At 44.2% G+C, this 20,043-nt stretch overlaps 2 protein-coding genes across 3 annotated transcripts in view; one reads left to right on the top strand and one right to left on the bottom strand.

Moving 5' to 3' along the window:
- The first annotated feature begins 1,465 nt into the window (after nt 1–1,465).
- LOC119390244 (malate dehydrogenase, mitochondrial) lies at nt 1,466–8,827 on the top strand. The gene is made up of 7 exons (XM_037657818.2): nt 1,466–1,685; nt 2,690–2,884; nt 4,108–4,401; nt 5,481–5,657; nt 6,819–6,869; nt 7,510–7,611; nt 8,599–8,827. The coding sequence occupies exons 1-7, from the start codon at nt 1,608–1,610 to the stop codon at nt 8,722–8,724; spliced, it is 1,023 nt and encodes a 340-aa protein (XP_037513746.1). The 5' UTR covers nt 1,466–1,607; the 3' UTR covers nt 8,725–8,827.
- Nucleotides 8,828–10,966: 2,139 nt separating this feature from the next.
- The window catches only part of LOC119390241 (serine/threonine-protein kinase NLK), an 87,268-nt gene continuing 78,191 nt past the window's right edge, over nt 10,967–20,043 (bottom strand). For both annotated transcript variants that reach the window (XM_049414704.1, XM_037657813.2), the window contains exon 10: nt 10,967–19,399. In XM_049414704.1, coding sequence (XP_049270661.1) covers nt 19,345–19,399 — 55 coding nt within the window. In that variant the 3' untranslated portion in view covers nt 10,967–19,344. The remainder of the gene's footprint in view (nt 19,400–20,043) is intronic.

The following is a 20,043-nucleotide window of genomic DNA, read 5'->3' as shown; positions in this document are numbered from 1 at the left end:
CTCTACGTATGATCAATGTATCTCATACTTGTTCGTGCTATATATTCTACATTCCCAAAGACAAGACCACTTGTCAAAATGTTGGCTCCAGTGACATCTCATGTTGGATCATTGCAGCTGATCACTTTCAATTCTCCATCCTCATGTGGACCTGTGTCTTCTTTGCATGTTGTATTGAGTCATAGCTAGAGCATCACCTACGCTTTATACTCCATATTTGTCTGTAGTGCAGAAACATATTGTGAGAATAATGGCCTCGAGTAGTGCTGTCTAACAAAGCTTATAACTAAAGCACTACTGCTGTTTTCATTGTATTATTACTTGTATTACGGCATACACAGTACTAACTACATACAAGTCATATAATAAACATTTTTCACACACATGCAGACTAGGCAGGCCAAACGTGGCAAATTTGACTTGAAATAAAGTTGCCATTAATGCCTTTATAGTCAACATTGTCCTTTGTTGGTGCAGAAATGTGGAATGACACACCCTGCTTTGTTAAAAAAGCTTCCAAATGTTCCACTGTCACTAAGTGATGCTTGCACCATACATCCTGTATATAACAAGCCTCAATATAACAATGTTCATCACTTAACTTTGTTTTTCATTACCAGTTATTGTTTCCATTACCTCTAACTAGGATTCCCTGCAAATCGGCAGAAAAGTCCTTCTAGAAAAATGCTAATAAGTACCCGACGCAAAATTCACTGGAATGGCGACATCAGTGCGCAACTGAAACACCAAAACCTCGACGCAACGAACTTCGCGACATAACGAAGTTTTTCCCGACAGGTTTACACTGATTCGCTGGAGCAGGCTGGAGGCACAACGGTACAGAGAACGACTGTTGTTGCCACAAATTGTATTTCGTGTGTATGTCAAAACTGTAGATTAAACTCTCCACATGACACCATGTGTCTGTAATGATGCAGATGAACATTTCACTTCACTGCACAATCTTGCGCTGTGCCCCAATTCAGTTTAGGTGAAGCGCTCAAGTGCTCCCTTTAAATTCCGTGCTGAACAAAAACGTATTTCCAAATGTTACCGTTGTTGAAATGTTGAGCCCGAACGAACCCAGTAGATTAAAGCAGTCAACTCGTCACAACACCGCTAGCGCGACGTTCGTAACCAACCAATCTAAACGTGGCTCGTAATGCTACTGATGCAGTGACGCGTAACGCAATGTGATGGGGACGCTATTACGGTGGCTAACGCTATCTTACAACTGTTCGGAAAGCGAACCCATTCGCTTGCCCAGCTTGTTCAACGGGACAAGTTCGTGATAGCAGACGACAAACGCAAAAAATACTATTATTCATTACATATTTTACATGCAACTTAATTATGCTGTTTTTGTAAGTAGTTTTGGTCATTTTGCAACGTTATAACAATTTTTAAGTGTTTTAATGCGTCATAATGCAGCGCCGCTTTTTACGAAACTGCGACATAAGCCACGAAAGAACTTCCGAGTTTCGAGCAGTCCTTCACGTCTTTCCGATCCCGTTCAGTCTCTGCTGAGGTTGTGTCGCCGGTGGTTAGCTGCGGACCACAGCGAGCTACAACAAATTGTCACTCTCCTGGTCCTCCGAAAAGTCGCGATGTTCTCCCGAGTGCCCAGGAATCTCCTGAACTCCGTTTGCGTCTCGGCGCAGAGGAGCTTCTCCGTCACCTCAAAGGTATACCGCGACCGCATATTCACCAAGTGACCTTGATGGAAGACTGAGCAACCGCTAGCGATACGTCTTTTACTCTCTTCGTGCCGCCATCGTGCAGTAACTGAAGGAATCTGCAGTGCCGCGTGTGTAACCAGGGCACGATATGCACGCTCTATTGACGATACTTTCTTGCCCAACTTACCTCGACCGCTAACACCGGATAAGCCGGCTAGTGCCATCGACCCGAAAGGTCATGCGTGATTAGACGGCCGAAATCCACCTTCCCACTCCGGTGTCTCTTTTCCACCTTCCGTGTTACTTCGAGAAAGTATTAAATAAATAACAAAATAACAATCGGCCCCGCCTACCCGAAACTCCACTGGCATCGCAAATGCGCCGTGCAAGTTATTCGCTGAAGTGTCGTGTCAAATTTAATTACACCAGCTCCTTACGATTTGTGCACGTAAGCAGCAAACCCAAACTCTCAACGCCGCTTTGAGTCCTGACCTTCATAAGTATCGAAACCAGAAAGTTAATTCACCGCTGAGGTGTCCTACAGAAGGACATCACTACACTGGCTAGCAAATTTTATAGTGCAGTTCTGCGTACCGAAACCGTTGCCTCAATATGTTTTCGTAAACCATTGCCGGTGACATGTTCGATCGCGAGGTTAAATGAAGTAGTATGAATAACATAGAAGCTTGTATGTTATTATTCGTTGCACTTTATTTAAGATAACCTGTGATCAGCTTGACCCCCGCAAACCTCCGTAGTTCTGACGAAAGTTTCTGTTAGGTCTCACGTTTCGAATAGCTTCTTTTCTCTTGCGCTTGTTGTCTGCTTCACAGTGGACTTCCTCTGTGGTTGCGAATGCACTTGGAGGTTGGTCATTTCTCGTTCCCAAATATGCAATCTCCTTCTACGACTGCATTTGAAACACTGCAACTGTATCCTCCTGTGAATTTCTTTACAATGAACGAGTGAACAAGTTTTCAGACTGTCCGATTGGTGTGCTTCTCTTGCAGAACAATGTCAAGGTGGCAGTGCTGGGTGCCAGCGGTGGCATCGGGCAGCCGCTGTCGCTGTTGCTCAAGCAGCACCCCGGCATCACATACCTCTCGCTGTACGACATTGCTCACACACCCGGTGTTGCAGCCGATTTGAGCCACATCAACACACGTGCACAGGTCAAAGGCTTCGTGGGAAACGAGCAGCTCAACGTAAGTATCTGCAAGACCTTTTTGTAGATGTCGATATGCAAGCTTATTTCCGGCTGCACAGCCGAACAGTCTTCAGATGGTCATATTCTTCAGGCATCTCTCGTTCCTTTGTCATTGACAGAAACTTAATCTTCAATTGCGCTGTAAGCTGGCTTGTATTTTATTATCTCTGCTATGTCTGCAAACCTTTGTGGTTTCATTGCAATTAGCCAGATATTTATTACCTTATGAATGTTGTACTTGTTTCAGAATTTTAAAAATTTCATTTGAGTCAAAGTTCAGGAAAGAACTTGTCTTAGAAAAATAGGTATAGTTGTCGACAGCACTTATGAAGCCTGAATTTTTTGTCCATCAATTTTTTAAGGAAGCATGCATCAGTTGTTCTTTTTTTCTTGTCAACGATAAACTAATTTCTCTACGGCCTGTGTCCACATGGCACATGGTGCTAAAGATGTAGTTGGGGGACTCATGTCCAGTTTTGCATCAGCACAGTGACAGTCGTGTTTATTCGCATGTCGTCAAACCTAAAAATTTATTTTCTACGTCTACCATTAACCACATTGAAGAAGTACTGCCATCTTCACCAGTGAGAGAAAGGCAATAGCTGCCGGTTTTTTTTGTGTGGCACCACTCGAGCAAAACTAAAATGGTCTCATAGCCTTGTGCCAAGTTTAGAGGGCCTTGTCAGCTCTATATTAAGTGCAAGGGGCTGTCGGTACATAAAATTGGCACAGGTTCGAGATTTGGTTCGTTTCATCACATCGGTGTATCATCACACAGCAGGAAGTCTCAAAACATTTGGTGCCACCTCATATTCATAACATAATTCGCTGGTAACTGCAGTCATAACCTTGTAGGCAGGCGAACAGTGGTGTAACTATAATTTTTGATAAGGGTTGACATGATGCAGGGAAAAGCAGGTTTCGAAAATGATAGTTATGCCGGCTGGCCCTCGATAGCGTTTGTGCAATTTTTCGCTTTTTCAGCTGTCATTGTTCGCCTTCCTATATATTCTCTGCCTTTCCAATAAAGAAACCAGTCGATAGTCAGCGCTGTGTCCTGTGTACTCTTCGTCCCGTTTTCTGCGCTGTTCTGCCACAATGTTCATGAACCAACTAGCCCACCTAAGAAACCCTTGTCTTGTAGCTTCTCTTTTTGTCCCATCCCTTTTAGCGCCGTAAAAATTTGTCGGATTTTCATCCCTGCTTTCCCTGTGCTTCCAGGATGCCCTGAAGGGCATGGAGATCGTGGTGATCCCCGCAGGTGTGCCTCGCAAGCCCGGCATGACGAGGGACGACCTGTTCAACACCAACGCGTCCATCGTGCGGGACCTGGCCGATGCGTGCGCCCAGCAGTGCCCCAAGGCCATGCTGTGCATCATCTCCAACCCTGTCAACTCTACTGTGCCCATCGCATCTGAAGTGTTCAAGAAGCGTGGAGTCTACGACCCCAACCGCATCTTTGGTGTCACCACGCTGGACATAGTTCGTGCCAATGCCTTTGTGGCACAGGCTAAGGTAATGAACTGTTTTTAATTAACGGTTTTTTCCTGATGTGTAGCTCAGTAATGCAAGTGGAAACAACTGTTTTCTGCGTTAGAATGTGGCCTTACTTTTTATGCTAGTTTTGTAGGTCATATAACTCTTATGTTTAGGTATTTTGGGCAGTATTCTAACAAATTGTGCATAGCATTGTGTGGGCAATTTTTGTGGAGGGAAGTCTGTTTAGCATTGAATGACTACCTTTTCATGTCTGCTGCTGCTAATAGTTGTTGTCCCATCCACAGAATAATGCTATTATTTTGACGTCCTCATCTCTGCTCGTTTCTGGCAGTATTTTTTTTCACCAGTCCCTCGTAACTGCGTGAATGGGTGCTATGCATCGAACCTGCGATCATGGCTCAGTGGCTGTGGTGTCGTACTGGTGTGCATAATGTCATGGGTTCGATTCCCATCACCCACAGTTGCATTCCAATAGATATGGTACACTAATGCTGAAACGTTTGTGTTTTATGGTTTTGCTGCATGTTAAAATACTTCAGATGATAAAATTTAATCTGTAGCCCTCCACTAAGACATTCCCTCACGGTTGTTGTCCTGTTTTAGTGCTTAATCCCAACTTCCTCAATACTAGGCAGAGATCCAAAAGAACAGTCAATTCTCTGGCTTGCATTCCGAAGTCATTAATTGTACCTTACTCTTATTTTTGAGAAGTGTATATGTACTGTACCTCGCCAGTAATTAGTTTATGGGGCAAGAAATTGGATAATGAAAGAACTTCCTTCTAGACAGCTGTGTAGAAATGATGAGTAAGAGAACAGGATAGTTCTAGAAAATTTTCTTTTCTTGCATCTTTATCTGTGTGAATAGTGAGATTATGTTATGCACTTGGCATGGCTGCACAGTCTAGAGGGCTTTTATGTGCATCTCTGGCAATGTAGCTGAAAGTTGCCTATAAGAGCAGTGGAAATTTGTTTCTTTCACTTCAAAGCTTCCTAGTCACAACTAAACAGCAGGGCTTGTAATATCATCTGTACAATGCTCTTGTGTTTGATAACTAATGTGCTCCGATGCTTTCTTGCTCTTCCACGTGACAGGGCCTTGACCCAGCCAGTGTCAGTGTCCCAGTAGTGGGTGGACACTCTGGTGTCACGATCGTACCACTGATCTCGCAAGCCACGCCCTCTGTCAGCTTCCCACAGCCTGAGTTGGAGGCACTCAGCAAGCGTATCCAGGAGGCTGGCACCGAGGTGGTCCAAGCTAAGGCTGGCGCTGTGAGTAGTTTTTTTTTTTGCCATGAAGGTGGTGTCCAGGATATCATTGACACAATGCTGGTTTCCTTGGATATGCCAAAGAGCATTAGAGGCTTGCATTTTGCTTCCTGTACGGGTTTCAGCCTTCAGACTTCTTTATTTTTTAATGCGGCCCGATTTGCAACTTTTCATGGTGTGATCAACTAATGAGTGGTAGATCGATGTAGCTTTTAAAAAAGCCCTCCACCTCCACCCTAACAGTTGCCATATGCTCACTGTGCTAAAACGCTGAGCCGGTAGGAGGGCTGCGTGCACCACAAAATCTGTCAGACCAACCCATGATTTTTTTAATGTTCGCACTTTTGCTATGTGGCCCTCATAGGCAAGGAGGCCAGGAACAAACATTCAAGCGATGCCTTGATGGTGGGGCTCGGTGACGAAAAAAGATGAGGTGGCTCCAAGAGCTTGGAAGTGTTTTTTTTTTTTTTTTTTTTTTGCGTGATATGAGGTCTGTTTTTGCAATCTGCACAGGCGAAATTTTGTTTTTCAGGCACCTAAAGCACACTCTCAGCGAAATATTTGATAGTGTAGGTGAATTAAGCATTGCAAATACTGAAATGAGTTCTTTCAAAATTTTTTTTTCTGTTTACGAATTCAAACAGCAGGCGCTCGCAGCTCTGATGAGAGTGAGCACAGGCCTCTCTATGAAAAGAGGGTGCCTGAGAAAATGGCAACTTCATACTCCGCTTGTAAACTCTTTCCCTTGCATGACTGCAAGATTCGGCTGCGCTGTTCATTGCAGTGTATGTCTTTCGCGAGACGTGTTTTCTCACCAAGCCTGAGGGCTGGTTCATGACCCCTTTATAAGCTCGCAAGACGAGTGGCGGAGCCACTGCATGGTTTTATTATTCACTTCTTTTCAGATACATCGACAGTAGAAAAATGCAGATGAGCACTATGGGAATTTTCTTTCGAAAGTTGAGCCACATAAAAGTCCTGCTAATTTTTGCGTAAAGTTGGCTTGTCTCGGATTATAGTATTAATTCGGGATTTTAAAATTGTTTTGGATGCTGCCAAGAAGTTTGCATCATTGGGATTCTACTGTACTTTTTATGGCACAATACCAGAATGTACTCTGTGTGATAATTGAATATTAATATACGAATTCAATCATTTCTTCAGGGCTCTGCAACCCTGTCCATGGCATTTGCTGGTGCCAGATTTGTGTTCTCGGTAAGTGCACCCATGTGTTGCGTTTACATTGTCTTAGTGTTCTCTGCTTACAAGGCAGCACGACCGCTACCTTGTGTGTTATATGTTTAATGCATGCAAAACTTTCAACTCGAGAGAGTGCATGCTAGAAAGATAAAGTAAAACCTTGTTACGAGAGAGACTCAAGGGACCCAGGAAACATGCCTCTTGTAACCAAATTTCTAAAGACACTCTGGACACTGCAGAGCGTGACAGATAGTATAAAAGCATAATGACAGAAAGTTTTTATGCAATTTGTAGTCGAAACAACGTGAGGAATGACATTCAGCTGCAGAACTGGACAGAATTGAGCCAAGGGAACGAAAATTGCAGGACATACCAGTTGGTAGTACGACATTGGCGTATTACATGAGCGTGCGTGGGTTGTCTCTTCTAAATAGCGAAGAATTTCATTGCAGGGACCCAAAAAAGTCGTCCTTGGTAACCGAATGTCTCTTGTATGCAACGTTTACATGGTGAATATAGGAAAACTAACCAAACCATTTTCAAATGTCTCTCATAACCAGGTGTCTCTTGTAACCATGTCTCTTGTAATGAGATTTTACTGTACTACACATGTTGTCTGCAATGTCAGCGAACAACTTCTTATAACTTTTCATAGCTCATCTCTGCCATTCAAGGAAAGGAGGGAGTAGTGGAGTGTGCATTTATCAAGTCTTCCGAAACCGAAGCCACATATTTCTCAACCCCTCTTCTTCTCGGCGTAAGTTTCTTTTTTTGTCATCTTCTTTGTGTTCGTTTATTGCTGCCATCATTGTTTCATGCAAAAACCTAACCACCACACTAAATGGGAAAGGAGAAACTGCACAGAATTTGTTTCATGAAAGGGACGTGTCCACTTGCTTGAAATGAAACTGCTCGGCACTCTCTCCATGTTAGTGCCATATGTAGACTTTCCCTTGTATGGGCTAATACGCCTGCTTGTTTTTTCCATTCTCTGTCGATAACCATGAGCCATGCACACAGCCATTGACAGCCAGTAGACAGAAATTGCGAATTCTGTGGTATGCATGAAGAAATTTTGCTTCAATTCCTTCGACAACCCTGCACCACAGCTATATAACCTAAAAAATGCAGTGCTTGCACCCACTGAAACAAAATCTCTGACCTTGTGAACAAGCTTATGGCATCTTCAACAAACTGCACCAGTGCAAACTGGGGGTGCCCTGGTGCACCGTTTCGTTCAATCATTGTGGTGCCTAAGTGTCCTGGTGCACATTAGTGCGATTTGTTGCAGATGCCATTAGTTTCAGGTAGTGTAGCATCCTCTTTGCAAAAATTTCATGTTTGAAATAATCAAATGCCAGCTATCGGCCAATAGCAGCAATCTGTTGTGTGATGAAAGGTCTGTATGACAACGCTCCGAAGAGAGTGTGCGGTCCTGTGTGAGTGCCTTGAGAAAGTGCCGACTTCGCGCTCCGCTTGCGATCTCTCCTTGTTGCACACAACTGCGAGATTTGGCTGATGTTCACAACAGCATCTGCTTGCCGCTGTATGCGTTTTTTTCACCAAGCCTGAGGGGTGGTTCAGGACCTCTTCAAATGAGAAATTACGATTACAACTTAACTTTAAGCATTTTTTCAGTGCACATCTTCAAGAAGCAGAGTGCATTAATAGCAGCATTTATCTGTTGTAGCTATGCATAAGAGCATGCAGCACCATACAGTTTTGCATGTGTTATTCATTGCAGAAAAATGGTGTAGCGAAGAACCTTGGCCTCGGCAAGCTGTCTCAGTACGAGTCCGAGCTCGTGAAGGCAGCGCTGCCAGAGCTGAAGACCAACATCAAGAAGGGAGAGGACTTCGTCAAGAAGTAAAATGATGACCTTTGAATTCAAGTAACTATCATTGAACATGTGTGCTAAGTGCTCATCAGCTGATACATTGCAACTGAATAAAAGACCCATTGGATGTGTGAAAGTGTTTGCACTTGCATTAGAAGCTGAAGTTACCTTTACAGACATTGTAAGAAAAAAGGTTTGCCCAATATTGGTACCAGTAAATGCTGCAACGACATAACTTTGGGCCAACTCGGTAATTAGTGCAGCAGGGGTGTAGCCAGCATTTCATTTGGAGTGAGGAGGGTTGAGTTTTTGACCCCTCCTGTATGTGTGTGGATGAGTGGGGGATGGATGAACAACTTTATTTCAGTCCTTCGATTAGCGCGCAGCGGGCCGCTCCCACGTCGGGACAGAGAGGCCTTGCCCAGAATGCACAATATTCTGAGAGGTAGGGACTTAATACAAACCTCGTACCCCCCCCCCCCCTCCCGCCCTCAAAAAAGGGCTGCACCACTTTAGTGCAGCCTTATGCAGTGTGAGGTTACACAATTCAATACATATTGGAATCGTCTATAGTCGGTGTGCGTCTGCCATTCACCTGTGCACCGAGTAGTGCTCAGTGGTTACCGTTCTAAACACAAGTACTTTTTTGCTACTAATGTAAATACGATGTATAATAGGAATTGTGTCACTTCTTAAAACATTACATTTGGCTGAGCAGTGATGTCTGAATCTTCGTTGAAATTTGCCAGGAAGTTCAATTTTGAGACCGAAAACCAGCCACACGAACATATCGATGTGAAAGTCACCTACCTGAAAATCGTCGAAGGTAGTTGGCATCACGTAAATGAGTGAGTGAATGCAATTGCATGGGGGCATCAAAGCGAATTCCCTCCAGGTGGAATAGCGACAGCTGTGAGTGGAGCTTACATTTATTCTGGGGTTGTAACCTACTGCAGTAGACACTCAGTAAACGGAAATCTCTTCAACGGAACTGCCCCTAATATGATTGGTTTCATGCTTGGATTCTGCACCCCTGCTCCTCTCTTAGTAATGGAACTCCAGCTAAACAAAACACGTTTTCCTGGTCCCTTCAGGTTCCATTTATCAAGTCTACTGTATAGTTCTGGCAGGGTAACTCTTTGCAGTCCGCTGTCAGCCCCTGTCCAACAAAGCAACGCAGCCGTAGTAGACTGCTGTCGGCCACCATTCGGTGAGGCTGTTTGTGGTTGTATTTGGTGGGTGTTCTCTCAACTTAACGGGAGCTGCAATTGTTCGGGGCCTTGGTGAATAATTCCACTAACAGTTACGTGTAGGTACTACTTTTTTGGCATGTGGCGGATTGAAATAAAAACACATGCAGTCCTTCAAAAACCAGCTGCTGCACAAGTGAATCTGTGGAACTTTGTCCACACTGAACTATTTGCAGTCTGTGCTCCGATCTGCTCATGTGCTGGCATCTCTACACCCTTCTTCTGGCCTTTGGACGTGGACACGGGCCCCAGTCTAAATTTTACGTTTAGAGGATGCCTCTAACTTTGGCAGCCTCTACGGAACTGGAACAGAGCCTGCAGTCGACGATCCAAGAATTCAATGGTGTATGCACTGGTACTCAATCCGTACAAATGTGATGGCCAAGCTTTGCACCATAACATTATGGAAGATGTAAACGTTCAATATCAGCCTCTCAGTAATTTTGTTATCAAATGTAGAGGCACAGTACTTTTTGTGTAGGTTGTATAGTTTGTCGTCGAGTACAGGAGCTAACTTACTACAGTAAGATTCTGATTTAATGATTACAGATAAAATGGAAATGTGTTATAAGATATACATTATACTCTCAGTAAATGAATGCATCTTAAACGGAACTGCCCCTAATATGATTGGTTTCATGCTTGGATTCTGCACCCTTGTTCCTCTCTCGGTAAACGGAGCTCCTCTTAAACGGAACACTCTTTCCGGGTCTCTTCATCTAAGGCATGCTTCCGACCACACCAAGAGTTTCAACTGTGTGTAGTGTTAATCCCATACAAATTGCTGCAGACAACAATTACTTAGCGCGATACAAACACTGCACACAAGGCAGGTACACTAGGGACGAGCGCTTGTCCCTTGTGTGCAGTGTTTGTATTGCACCAAGTAATTTTTCTCAGTATGCACCAACTAGGCGCCCATAAAAGTCCTATTAAATTGCTGCAGCTTGTTTTTCTTTTCTTTTGTGTGTTCATGTTGTGTGTTAGTGTGGCAGGAGGGCAAAAAGCAGACAAGAGACAGCCGGTAAACAAACCAAAACAAAACTCTATTCATAGTTTCCACCAATGAGCACTGTGAATCTGTATTTAAGAACACTCACAACAGAGGACAAAAAGAAAGAGAGAGACCACGACAGGACGAGTACACAGCACATTCTGAAAAAGACCTACAAGAGACTTGTGAGGAAGATGGAAATATTCTTCCCTGGAAGGCACAACACCAAACTCCACCCAATTCATAAAAGTGTGCTGACTAATACACATTTGGAGAGCATTCCACCTAAGCAGTGTGCAAACAGTAGTAGTAGTAATAGTACAGTAGTAGTTGTGGTGATGAACAGCAGTTGTTAGTAGTCGTGTACAAAAAACACACACACACCCACGAGGAAAAATAAAATGGTACGCCAACGAAGAGCACATGCGCACATAAGCTACGGGTGACGTTTTACAAAGGCTCTGCTCTCGACAAACAATACTCAACGGGCGTGACATGCTGCTTGTGAGATGTGCAAGCACCATGCATATTCATGGAACTCTCGTTTCTCTCGAGAAGACTCGGGCCAAAGCCGTACAAATGCTGCTGCTTTTGACGATGAATGCGGCACACACACCATTACTTTGCAAACTGGCCAACATTACCAGCAAATTGTCAAGCAACAAAGATTGCCACAGCCAGACACAGTTGGAGTTTTGTCCTTGTTTGAATGATAGCAGCGGTTAATTACCCCAGCAGAAGTGTTACACGAATCTGCCAACTTAATTTGAAAAGGGTGCTATGAGACACCACCAAAGCTTGTTTTTTAATATCTAAATAAAAATTTCCATAGTTTTCTAAATGCACGAGGCACAATGCCACCAGTTCATTTTTTCAATGCTTTCGAGCAGCATCTCGGTTTCAGAACAACAGCCCGTAGTACACTCAATGCTTTAAACGAAGTTTCTCCGCTGAAAGTGCATTCTCATTGTCCAAGCAAAACTTGTACGGTAAAAGCGAATTTTAGGAGCCAAATTTTTTTTCTTTTCCTTCCTAAGTTGTGCGCTTTTTTAATCTGTGTGCCTGCTACACAAGGCCGCTTGAAGTCATTTCGCATGTTCAAACTAAGCATGTTGAAGGAATCTTTATGTCATCTGAAGCTTCTGCTGTAATTACGTGCCGGTGAAAGCACTAATGGTCAATTCTCTGTAATCAGTGGACCACTTTGACATCTTTGTCCAGTCTGATGCAACATGGCTGCACATTTCATTAATAGCAGCATTCTTATCTTAAAAAAACACCAGCACCTTCTGTGGTTACAACCTCCTCAAGGGCTACGATTACAAAAATTACAGCAAGTTCATTTACAGGAAGTGGTGAACCAACGACAAGTAGGAGTCGTGCTCAGGAACTGTCACTGTCGTAGGTATTGCTTCCTGCACGCTCCAAATAGCTGAAGTGGAGCGAGTGGGATGCGACTGACAGATTGAAAGTGAATGCACACCTCGGTGGCATTATTTTGAGACAAGTATCAATTCTATCCAGGTAGCCAATAAAGCCGCAATATCCTTGTCTGTTGCGAGGCAATGCTCCAAGGTGTTACGTTGTATGCTTAGGCAGTCTTACGAATGATGTGAAAGATAGCAAGGTGTCTGCAGGAATAAAGCAACTGCTTGGAACTTGCCCATTTCACAATAGGTTTCACAAAAACTCTACTACTTTTGTAGTAGAGCTCCAAATGTGGTAGATAAAGGTGTTTCAGTACCGTAGAGTGTGACGGCTCTGGAACAAGACTCCTCAGAATGAAATGCATGATTTCCAACTACAGCAAGCAGACAGACTTTTTTCTCTTCTTCTTCCCGAAAGGCGTGCGCTAGAAGCAATGCCACCTGCTACTTACAAAGTAGCACATTTCGTCACAGCCTCAACTTTGAATGTTTCCTTGCACCATTTCTCGGCTGCAAGCGCCCACTACGGAGATACAGCGTGACAAAACAATCACGACCTTCACTGACTACATTTTTTTTGTCAAACACGCACAGATTCTTATCTACAGCGGGAAGAAAGGCGTGAAGGGAGCGGCACAGTAGAGTGTAACACCACATTTGCCAAGTCAATAGTGGCAAGATTACAAACATTACAGAGTGGCAAAACAGCAAAGTGAACCTGCTTTCATCACATACATTACAAGTGAAATATGCAAACACGGTAAAATAGTATAGTAGTAATAGCACTAGTCCGTGTATTTAAGAGTACCATGAAGGAGCATCACTAAACAAAGAAGGGGGGGGGGTGCAAAAGCTATTGCCTTACCTTAAATGTAAGAAATTAAAAGAATGTTAAGTGCGGGAGGGAGGCTGGCTGGCCAGAGTAACCAGAGAAAATGTGCAAACATTACTTCCGACACATACGAGCAGGAAAACAACACTAAATGTTTAAAGGGGGAGGTGCCGACGGTAGAAGGCCGAGATTGTCATGCCCGAGGTTTTTAGATGGCAGCAGTCTAAACATTCTAAACATTCGGCAGTGGAAACACCCTTCAGATGTAGGAGATTCCTCCCAAACGAACGGCAATCCTTCATCTCGCCATGTGGTGCTCTCTACCTGAGAGTACACGAGGCTACTTGCCAACGCGGCGCTCTCGCCTCGCCAGCCCACGCACCTCTTGTGCTAAACGGAATTGTGCCTCGGCAACGACAGCGGACCACGAAGTGCGTCCGTCGTTTCCTGAATCTACGGGAAAAGCCGTGTAAAAACCTGCACTAAGCGAGAAGTGCAAACCCTAAGCTTGTAATGGTGGACCACATATACAGAGTCATCTTAATTGAAACAGACTCTCTACGCATCTCTTGGGGCAGATACAGCAAAGCTGTCGTTAATGTCTCGTTTACTTGAAGAGGTAGATGAAGACTTTAAGGGCGAGTTACCGTGATGTGTGCTGTCTACTAAATCTCGCAATTTTGTCATTTCAAATGCGCATCCCAATCGCAGTCTTTAAGCCCAAGAGGAACAAAGCGGTATGCAGTTAACCGAAATCCAGCATCGTGTAATAGGGTTCACATTAAACTTGTGAACCATTCATTACCTTCAGTTGAAGTGCAAACATACACCACAGAATAGCTTTTAATAAAACTGTTTCTATTAAACTAGAGGATCCAGTATATTTTTTTCCCCCTATCACATCTTAGTTTGTTCCTAGCTGCTTCGCACAGACCTCTGTAGAAAGTGGGATGCGTTTGCAAACAGGAAGAAATGGTTAAAAAAAAAAAAAAAAAGAGCACCTCCCTCTTCTTGTGCCTGTACTAGTTAAGAAGGGTGTAGATTTCAACACTACATATGCCCGCTGAACACAAACATGGTGACTTCAGGAACAACTGCACCCACAGCTAGCTGAACATCCACACTGAACATCTAGCTGAACACCTCTATCAGAACAGCTCAAGAAGGATGCACAGATCAGGGGGGCCTATGTGAGAAATGTAAGTGCAAGCTTTGTTCCAAACTGCTTCTCTACCTTCATATGGACAGAATGGGAGGCTAGATGATTATGTACAGCACAGCCCTTCTGTGCAGCCTGTACGCTGTCAAATGTTTCGTGGTTTTGTTCTAACAATTGATTAGCACCTGAAAGCTTACTTTTTCTTTCATTTTCAATCTAATGTGCTACATGAATAACTACACTGTTCTCAGCACCATTAACTGGACCCAATCTTGCACCTAGGATTCAGGAAAAGCGATGTTTAACCTCTAGTCGTTGCTGATCCGCGAAGCGTTCTCTCCGAATCGTGGCTGCAAGGACACCTTTACAATCTACTAGTACTAGGATCTTGACTGTTACCAGAAGCATTTGCACAAACATCTAACGAATCCTAAGCAGCTGCTTTTACTGGAACTGCTGCCTCCCAAGAACTTCACCATGTGTTCTTCAGACCTTAATGCACAACAAGGAAAACGAATATCTGCTGAACGCGTCCGGTCTACACCTCAAGCAATCCTACGATACAGAAACCACAATTTCATTTTAGCCACTATTGTTTAGCTTTTTTTTTTTTTCATTTCTCCATTTAGAAAAGGTCCAGCCAGTCACATCCATACAAAAACGGTTAAGCCAAAGGTAGTGTAAGACGCACAAGTCTTTACGACTAGTTTCTCGCATAATGTTAGGAGTTTCCTCTGAATTCGAAGCCCATAAGCCCTCACAAACTAGGAGGAGGGGAAAAAAAGTACCCGGGGAACACGAAAAACACAAATAAGTTATATTATAGTACATGGCAGGAAATTGACCCACACATCTGTCTGCGCCAAGACAACCTTTAAAAAAAAAAAAAAAAAAACGTGGAGGTCCAGAGATCTGGCTGCAATTATGTTGGCGCTGCCAAAGTGTTAGTAAAGTAAAAAAAAAAAACAATACCGCGAGAAGCACTTGTTCTTTGGCACGTCAATAGCTAAAGAGTGTGTGCGGGGTTAGTGCCAGAACAGGAGGGCTAAATTAAGGAGAGGGTTGCAAAGGTCACTGACTCACAAAACTGCATTTATGAACAGCTACACGCATCAACTACACGTTGCCACTACAAATACTTCGTGCGCACCGAGGTGCTTCTTGCATACTTTTGCCACCGCTAGCTAATGAGAAAGACTCAGATTTTTTTAAAAGAAGAAATTCTTTGACACTTAATGCAGTGGTATATATTTCACCGTGTATGTACATGGGCCACATTGAAGGATAAGCGACACTTTATCAGATTGTTTGCAGACAGGATAAAAAACAAAAACAAATGGCATGCCTAGGTACTACGCAGGATCTAGCCCGCAGGCGTGTGCGAGTTGTATGGGGATGAACCCGCAAAAAGAACAGGCATGTAGAAATTACGGAAAAAAATGTGCAGATATATGTCAGCAGTGGGAGTGAGAAAGTGGAGAGGGAAGAAAGATAAGCCAAAGCCTAGGTCAAAACAACAGGTAATTAGCGAAGGAGGAGGAGGGGGTAGAGAGAGAGAGAGAGAGAGAGAGGGAAACGAAAACTGTCCTGCAGTAAGTCGACAAGGCTGTGATAGTAGCTGTTAACCTCGCTATGTACAATGCTGCTGCATACAATGGCTTGCAAGTGTACAAAAAGTTCCTATGTGGGGGGGGTAACACTTACAGAACATGAATTACAATGGTATGAAACATACATGGAGTGACGACAACCCATATTTTTTTTCTGTGAATACACGGCACACACTTCAATTAAAAACGAACAAAAAAAGAAATCAACCACCTATGTAATAGCGTCACTACCGTAATGGGGGGGGAGGGCAAAAAGAAAAAAAAAAGCGAAGTAAAGTGCAACATACTGAGATCATACTAAAAAAAGGTGTATGTTTCATCATCACATGAATGACATAATCGGAAAGGGGGAAGGATGTTTTGTTAACAACAGTACCAATCACGGCAGTCATATCAACATCGGCAAACACACTAAGTGGAGGACATTCTGGGTAATTAATGAACACACCAGGACAAGCAATAATGGGAACGTAAGGAAAAAAAAAACGAAACATGGCAACGATTCGCCGTTTACATGCGCTCAAAAGCTGAACGCACAAACGCGAAACCTGAGCCACAGTAGCTACCCGATGTACCGCATGCAATAAACACAACAACAAAATAAGACTGGTGGTGGTGGGCGAGAGAATGAATATGCAAAACACAGAAAAGAGCAAAACACAATGTGGTCGTGCCATTTGAAAACCTGCACTCTACAGCTTAAAAGAAAATGCTCTCAGCAGAAGTGCTCCTTAATGTGAACCGCACGAGTGAACGATGTCAGAGCAGCTGTCGATACCGTATTTACCCGATCTACAAAAGTCGGCTAGTATTCAAATACGAGGTTTATTAGATGCATACGACGTCTACAGAGCCCCAAAGGCCAGTGCAGGCCTTGACTGCAGACCCCACCCACTAGCCCAGAAACCTTAAATTGAGTTTTTACTGCTACTGCTATGTGAGACATCAAACCAGTATAGTAGCCAGGAATTTTTTCGGGGGGAGGGGAGCAGCTTAGCTTGTCAGCACATCAGCTAAGATAGAGATAACCAATTTGTTGGCACGCGCTATTGTGCTTGAGCATATCGTATTGTTGTTACGCAAAAGGACTACCTCTTGTTTTGAATCTAGAGTGTACGCCTAGATTCGAGTAAATAAGGTACCAACTCTTCTACTTGGATTCAGCCATACAGAAGAACGGGAAAGCATGCCACGAACTAGCCAAATCAAGGAAAAAATAAAGGGAACAAGACCGGAGAGATTTCTCGGACAGCAGGCAATTAAAGAATACAACTTTTCTGCGAGAGAGAGAGAGAGAGAGAACTCTGAGTGTTTGTGATTACCACACACAGTTCTCTCCCTTTTCTTTTTGTCTTTGTATCTGCTTCTAGCTAGCTATGAGGAGTACAAAATATAATGTACATGGATGAGTGAGTGTGAATGGTAATGACGTATGTACATGCTTTGGTCCGAAGAGACATTTTTTTTTTTTCCAGCGCACACACAGGCCGTTCCTTTCGCGTACGAAATGCACAGTGGGGACGAGAACGTGAAGGAAGGAGCTGCGCATTCGGCTACGCATTACAAGCCGAGATGCGCGAGAGTTTCCAAAGAAGCGCACCACACCCCTGGGCTCTAGCGACCTGAAAACTTAAACTGGCAAAATGTGATGCGGGGCAGTTGTCAATACCACGGCACAGCTACCTCGAATGCTGTGAACATAGAGATCATTCAATTTCGATCGGCTCGGACTTCCGAATGCTTTGAGTGAACAAACTAAAGATCATACTGCATTGCATTTGGCGAGTGCCAACAGCAGAAGGTTTACACCAATGTTAAAAATTGTCACCGTCCTCCGAGTATATCAAAGCAGCAAAAGTGAGAGTACTTAATCGTCGCAAACAAATTTCAGGTTTGCTTTACAATGCCACTTTGACCACATATTTCAGTGGTTAGGCCGGTCAAGGGGTGTGTTGCCAAAGGTACTACCGAATTGGGCCTTTACAGAGGGTGAAAGCGTGCAAAAAATACACAGAGAAGGGAAATGACAGTCAGTTATCACAGTAAGACATTACAACAGCTCTCCCCACACTGTACTTTTTTTTGTTTATTTAGAGACCCCCATGGCAAGTTTCTCGCGTCAAACAAGTACACAAACATGGCGTGCAAACACACACACATACCCATGCACACCTTTTTTTTTTAAACGCTAAGTGCTCCCCACACGTGATGCACAGACAACCGTGACTCACAGACGCTCCACGCTCACATGGGGACACGAAAAGAAGCCGTGCTAACCCCTCTACGATAAGGACGTTGGGAAAGCAAGAGGATGTCACACAGGAAGGAAAATGAAGTGGGTGAGAAGAGTATCGGCATGCTTTTTACTAAGTCCCCAAGACAAGAACACCTTGGGTAGGAAGGAGGCTTGGAGTGCTGACGAAATGTCTGCCGTCACGGGTTGACTACACTTGCTCGGGGCAAGCGACACATGGCCAGGCATTGCGTCGCGTGAAAATTCGTCCCAAAAACCTCTCGCATTCGCGCGATGGTCCCCCGACAAACTTCACCGAACCGAATACCGAGAGCCAGATGGTCTGAACTCCTGCGTCTCTCCATCCTGATGCCACGAACACATATCTTCTTCAGTTACACGAACCCAGGCCACACAAAAGCCTCCTTAAGAAATCCAGGTAAAGCGGAGCAGGACTACAAAAAGAAAAAAAAAAAAGTTGGGAATCCTGCAATTAGGTGAGCACCCTGAACGAAAATGGAGGAAAGGAAAAAGAGAAGAGCGTACGGCAATAAAATACAAATGTGAAGCTTTAAAAAGGAAAGAGAAGAAAATTGCGTTTTCCTCCTTCCGTCGGGTGTCACAGAGAAAAGCAAAAAGTAAAAGCGACTCCCCGTTCCAGCCTTGACATTGGCTCCTTCCGCAGAGCCCTTCTTTGTACCTTTCTCAAGGCTGGATGCACTCGCGGCCATCGCAAGACAGCTGCAAGCTTCTTTCGGAGCACTGAGTCGCTCGATAGACAGACGACCCCAAATAAAAGAAAACGCTCCCGTCACCTCGACTCGCGCCCTTAAAAGCCGAGAGGCCTCCCCGTCAACACTAATCCCGTGTGCGTGTGTGTGAAAGAGAGACAGTCGACAGCAGCCGATCTCGCACTGGTGCCGAAAGTGTCGGGCAGCAGCCGAGTTGGCTCAGCAGTGGTGCTGCTGCCACTGGGGGGCCCGAGGAGGGAGCAGTGCCGCCATTGTCGACGGGCAGTGATGGTGGTGACAGTGGTGATCGCAGTGGTGAACGATGCGTCGGTGAAGCTGCGGCAGCTGCTGCAGCCTTTGGGCCCCCGAGGCTGGCAACAGCAAGGGTCACGGGTGGTGCAGGGGAGGACGCCCGTGTCACTCCCACTGGTGGGGCGACGGAGGCAGCTCCGAAGGGTGTGCCACCGTCGAACTGCGCCAGTAAAGACACCAGCTGTCAAGCTTGACGCACTCACTAAAGACCGAAGCAAACTACGACAGTGGAATTGGCAATACAACACTCCTTCGGTGCTACTCCCTCTGCAGCAGATTTCACGCAGTATCCTTATCAAAATTACAGACAAACATGAATATATATCAAATCTGAAGGGGATAACAAAAGAGTTCTATATGTAGCTAATTTGCCATATAAAATATTTTACATGTCGAAAATATATTCAAGGGGGTTTTAAGACTGTTCAATATACACAATAATTCGGTATAAACTCAAACCTCGATATATAACAAAGAATTATCGGTTATAACGAAGTAAATGAATAGTTTTGTCATAGATACAGTGTTGTGAAAATAACGAAGTTATTTTCGTGTCGGATGAGACTTCGTTATAATGAGGCATGAGCGTATGTGGGTTTGATATATGCGGGTTCGACTGTAGCCACAGTTTACCCATCCGATGCAGGAAGAAAGCCCCACCCAGTGATCTGATGTCTTGCACTGGCTGACCGCATCTCACAACCGCAAGTTTTCTCATTTCACCATGCCACCCAGTTCTTTTACTGTTCTCAAGCATGCTTTAACTACTCAACCTTCATTAACCACCCAGTCTATAACGTGGAC

This window comes from Rhipicephalus sanguineus, chromosome 4 (assembly GCF_013339695.2).
Source record: "Rhipicephalus sanguineus isolate Rsan-2018 chromosome 4, BIME_Rsan_1.4, whole genome shotgun sequence".
NCBI classification, from domain to species: Eukaryota; Metazoa; Arthropoda; class Arachnida; order Ixodida; family Ixodidae; genus Rhipicephalus; species Rhipicephalus sanguineus.
The sequence above is the reverse complement of the archived record's forward strand: the minus strand, read 5'-3'. Positions and strand labels throughout refer to the sequence as shown.

What these genes read in the sequence shown, in the direction of transcription:
- LOC119390244 (XM_037657818.2), top strand. Translation starts at nt 1,608, where the DNA reads ATGTTCTCCCGAGTGCCCAGGAATCTCCTGAACTCCGTTTGCGTCTCG. An exon ending in GCTTCTCCGTCACCTCAAAG is followed by an intron (nt 1,686 to 2,689) that starts GTATACCGCGAC and finishes CTTCTCTTGCAG; the next exon opens with AACAATGTCAAGGTGGCAGT. An exon ending in GTGCCAGATTTGTGTTCTCG is followed by an intron (nt 6,870 to 7,509) that starts GTAAGTGCACCC and finishes AACTTTTCATAG; the next exon opens with CTCATCTCTGCCATTCAAGG.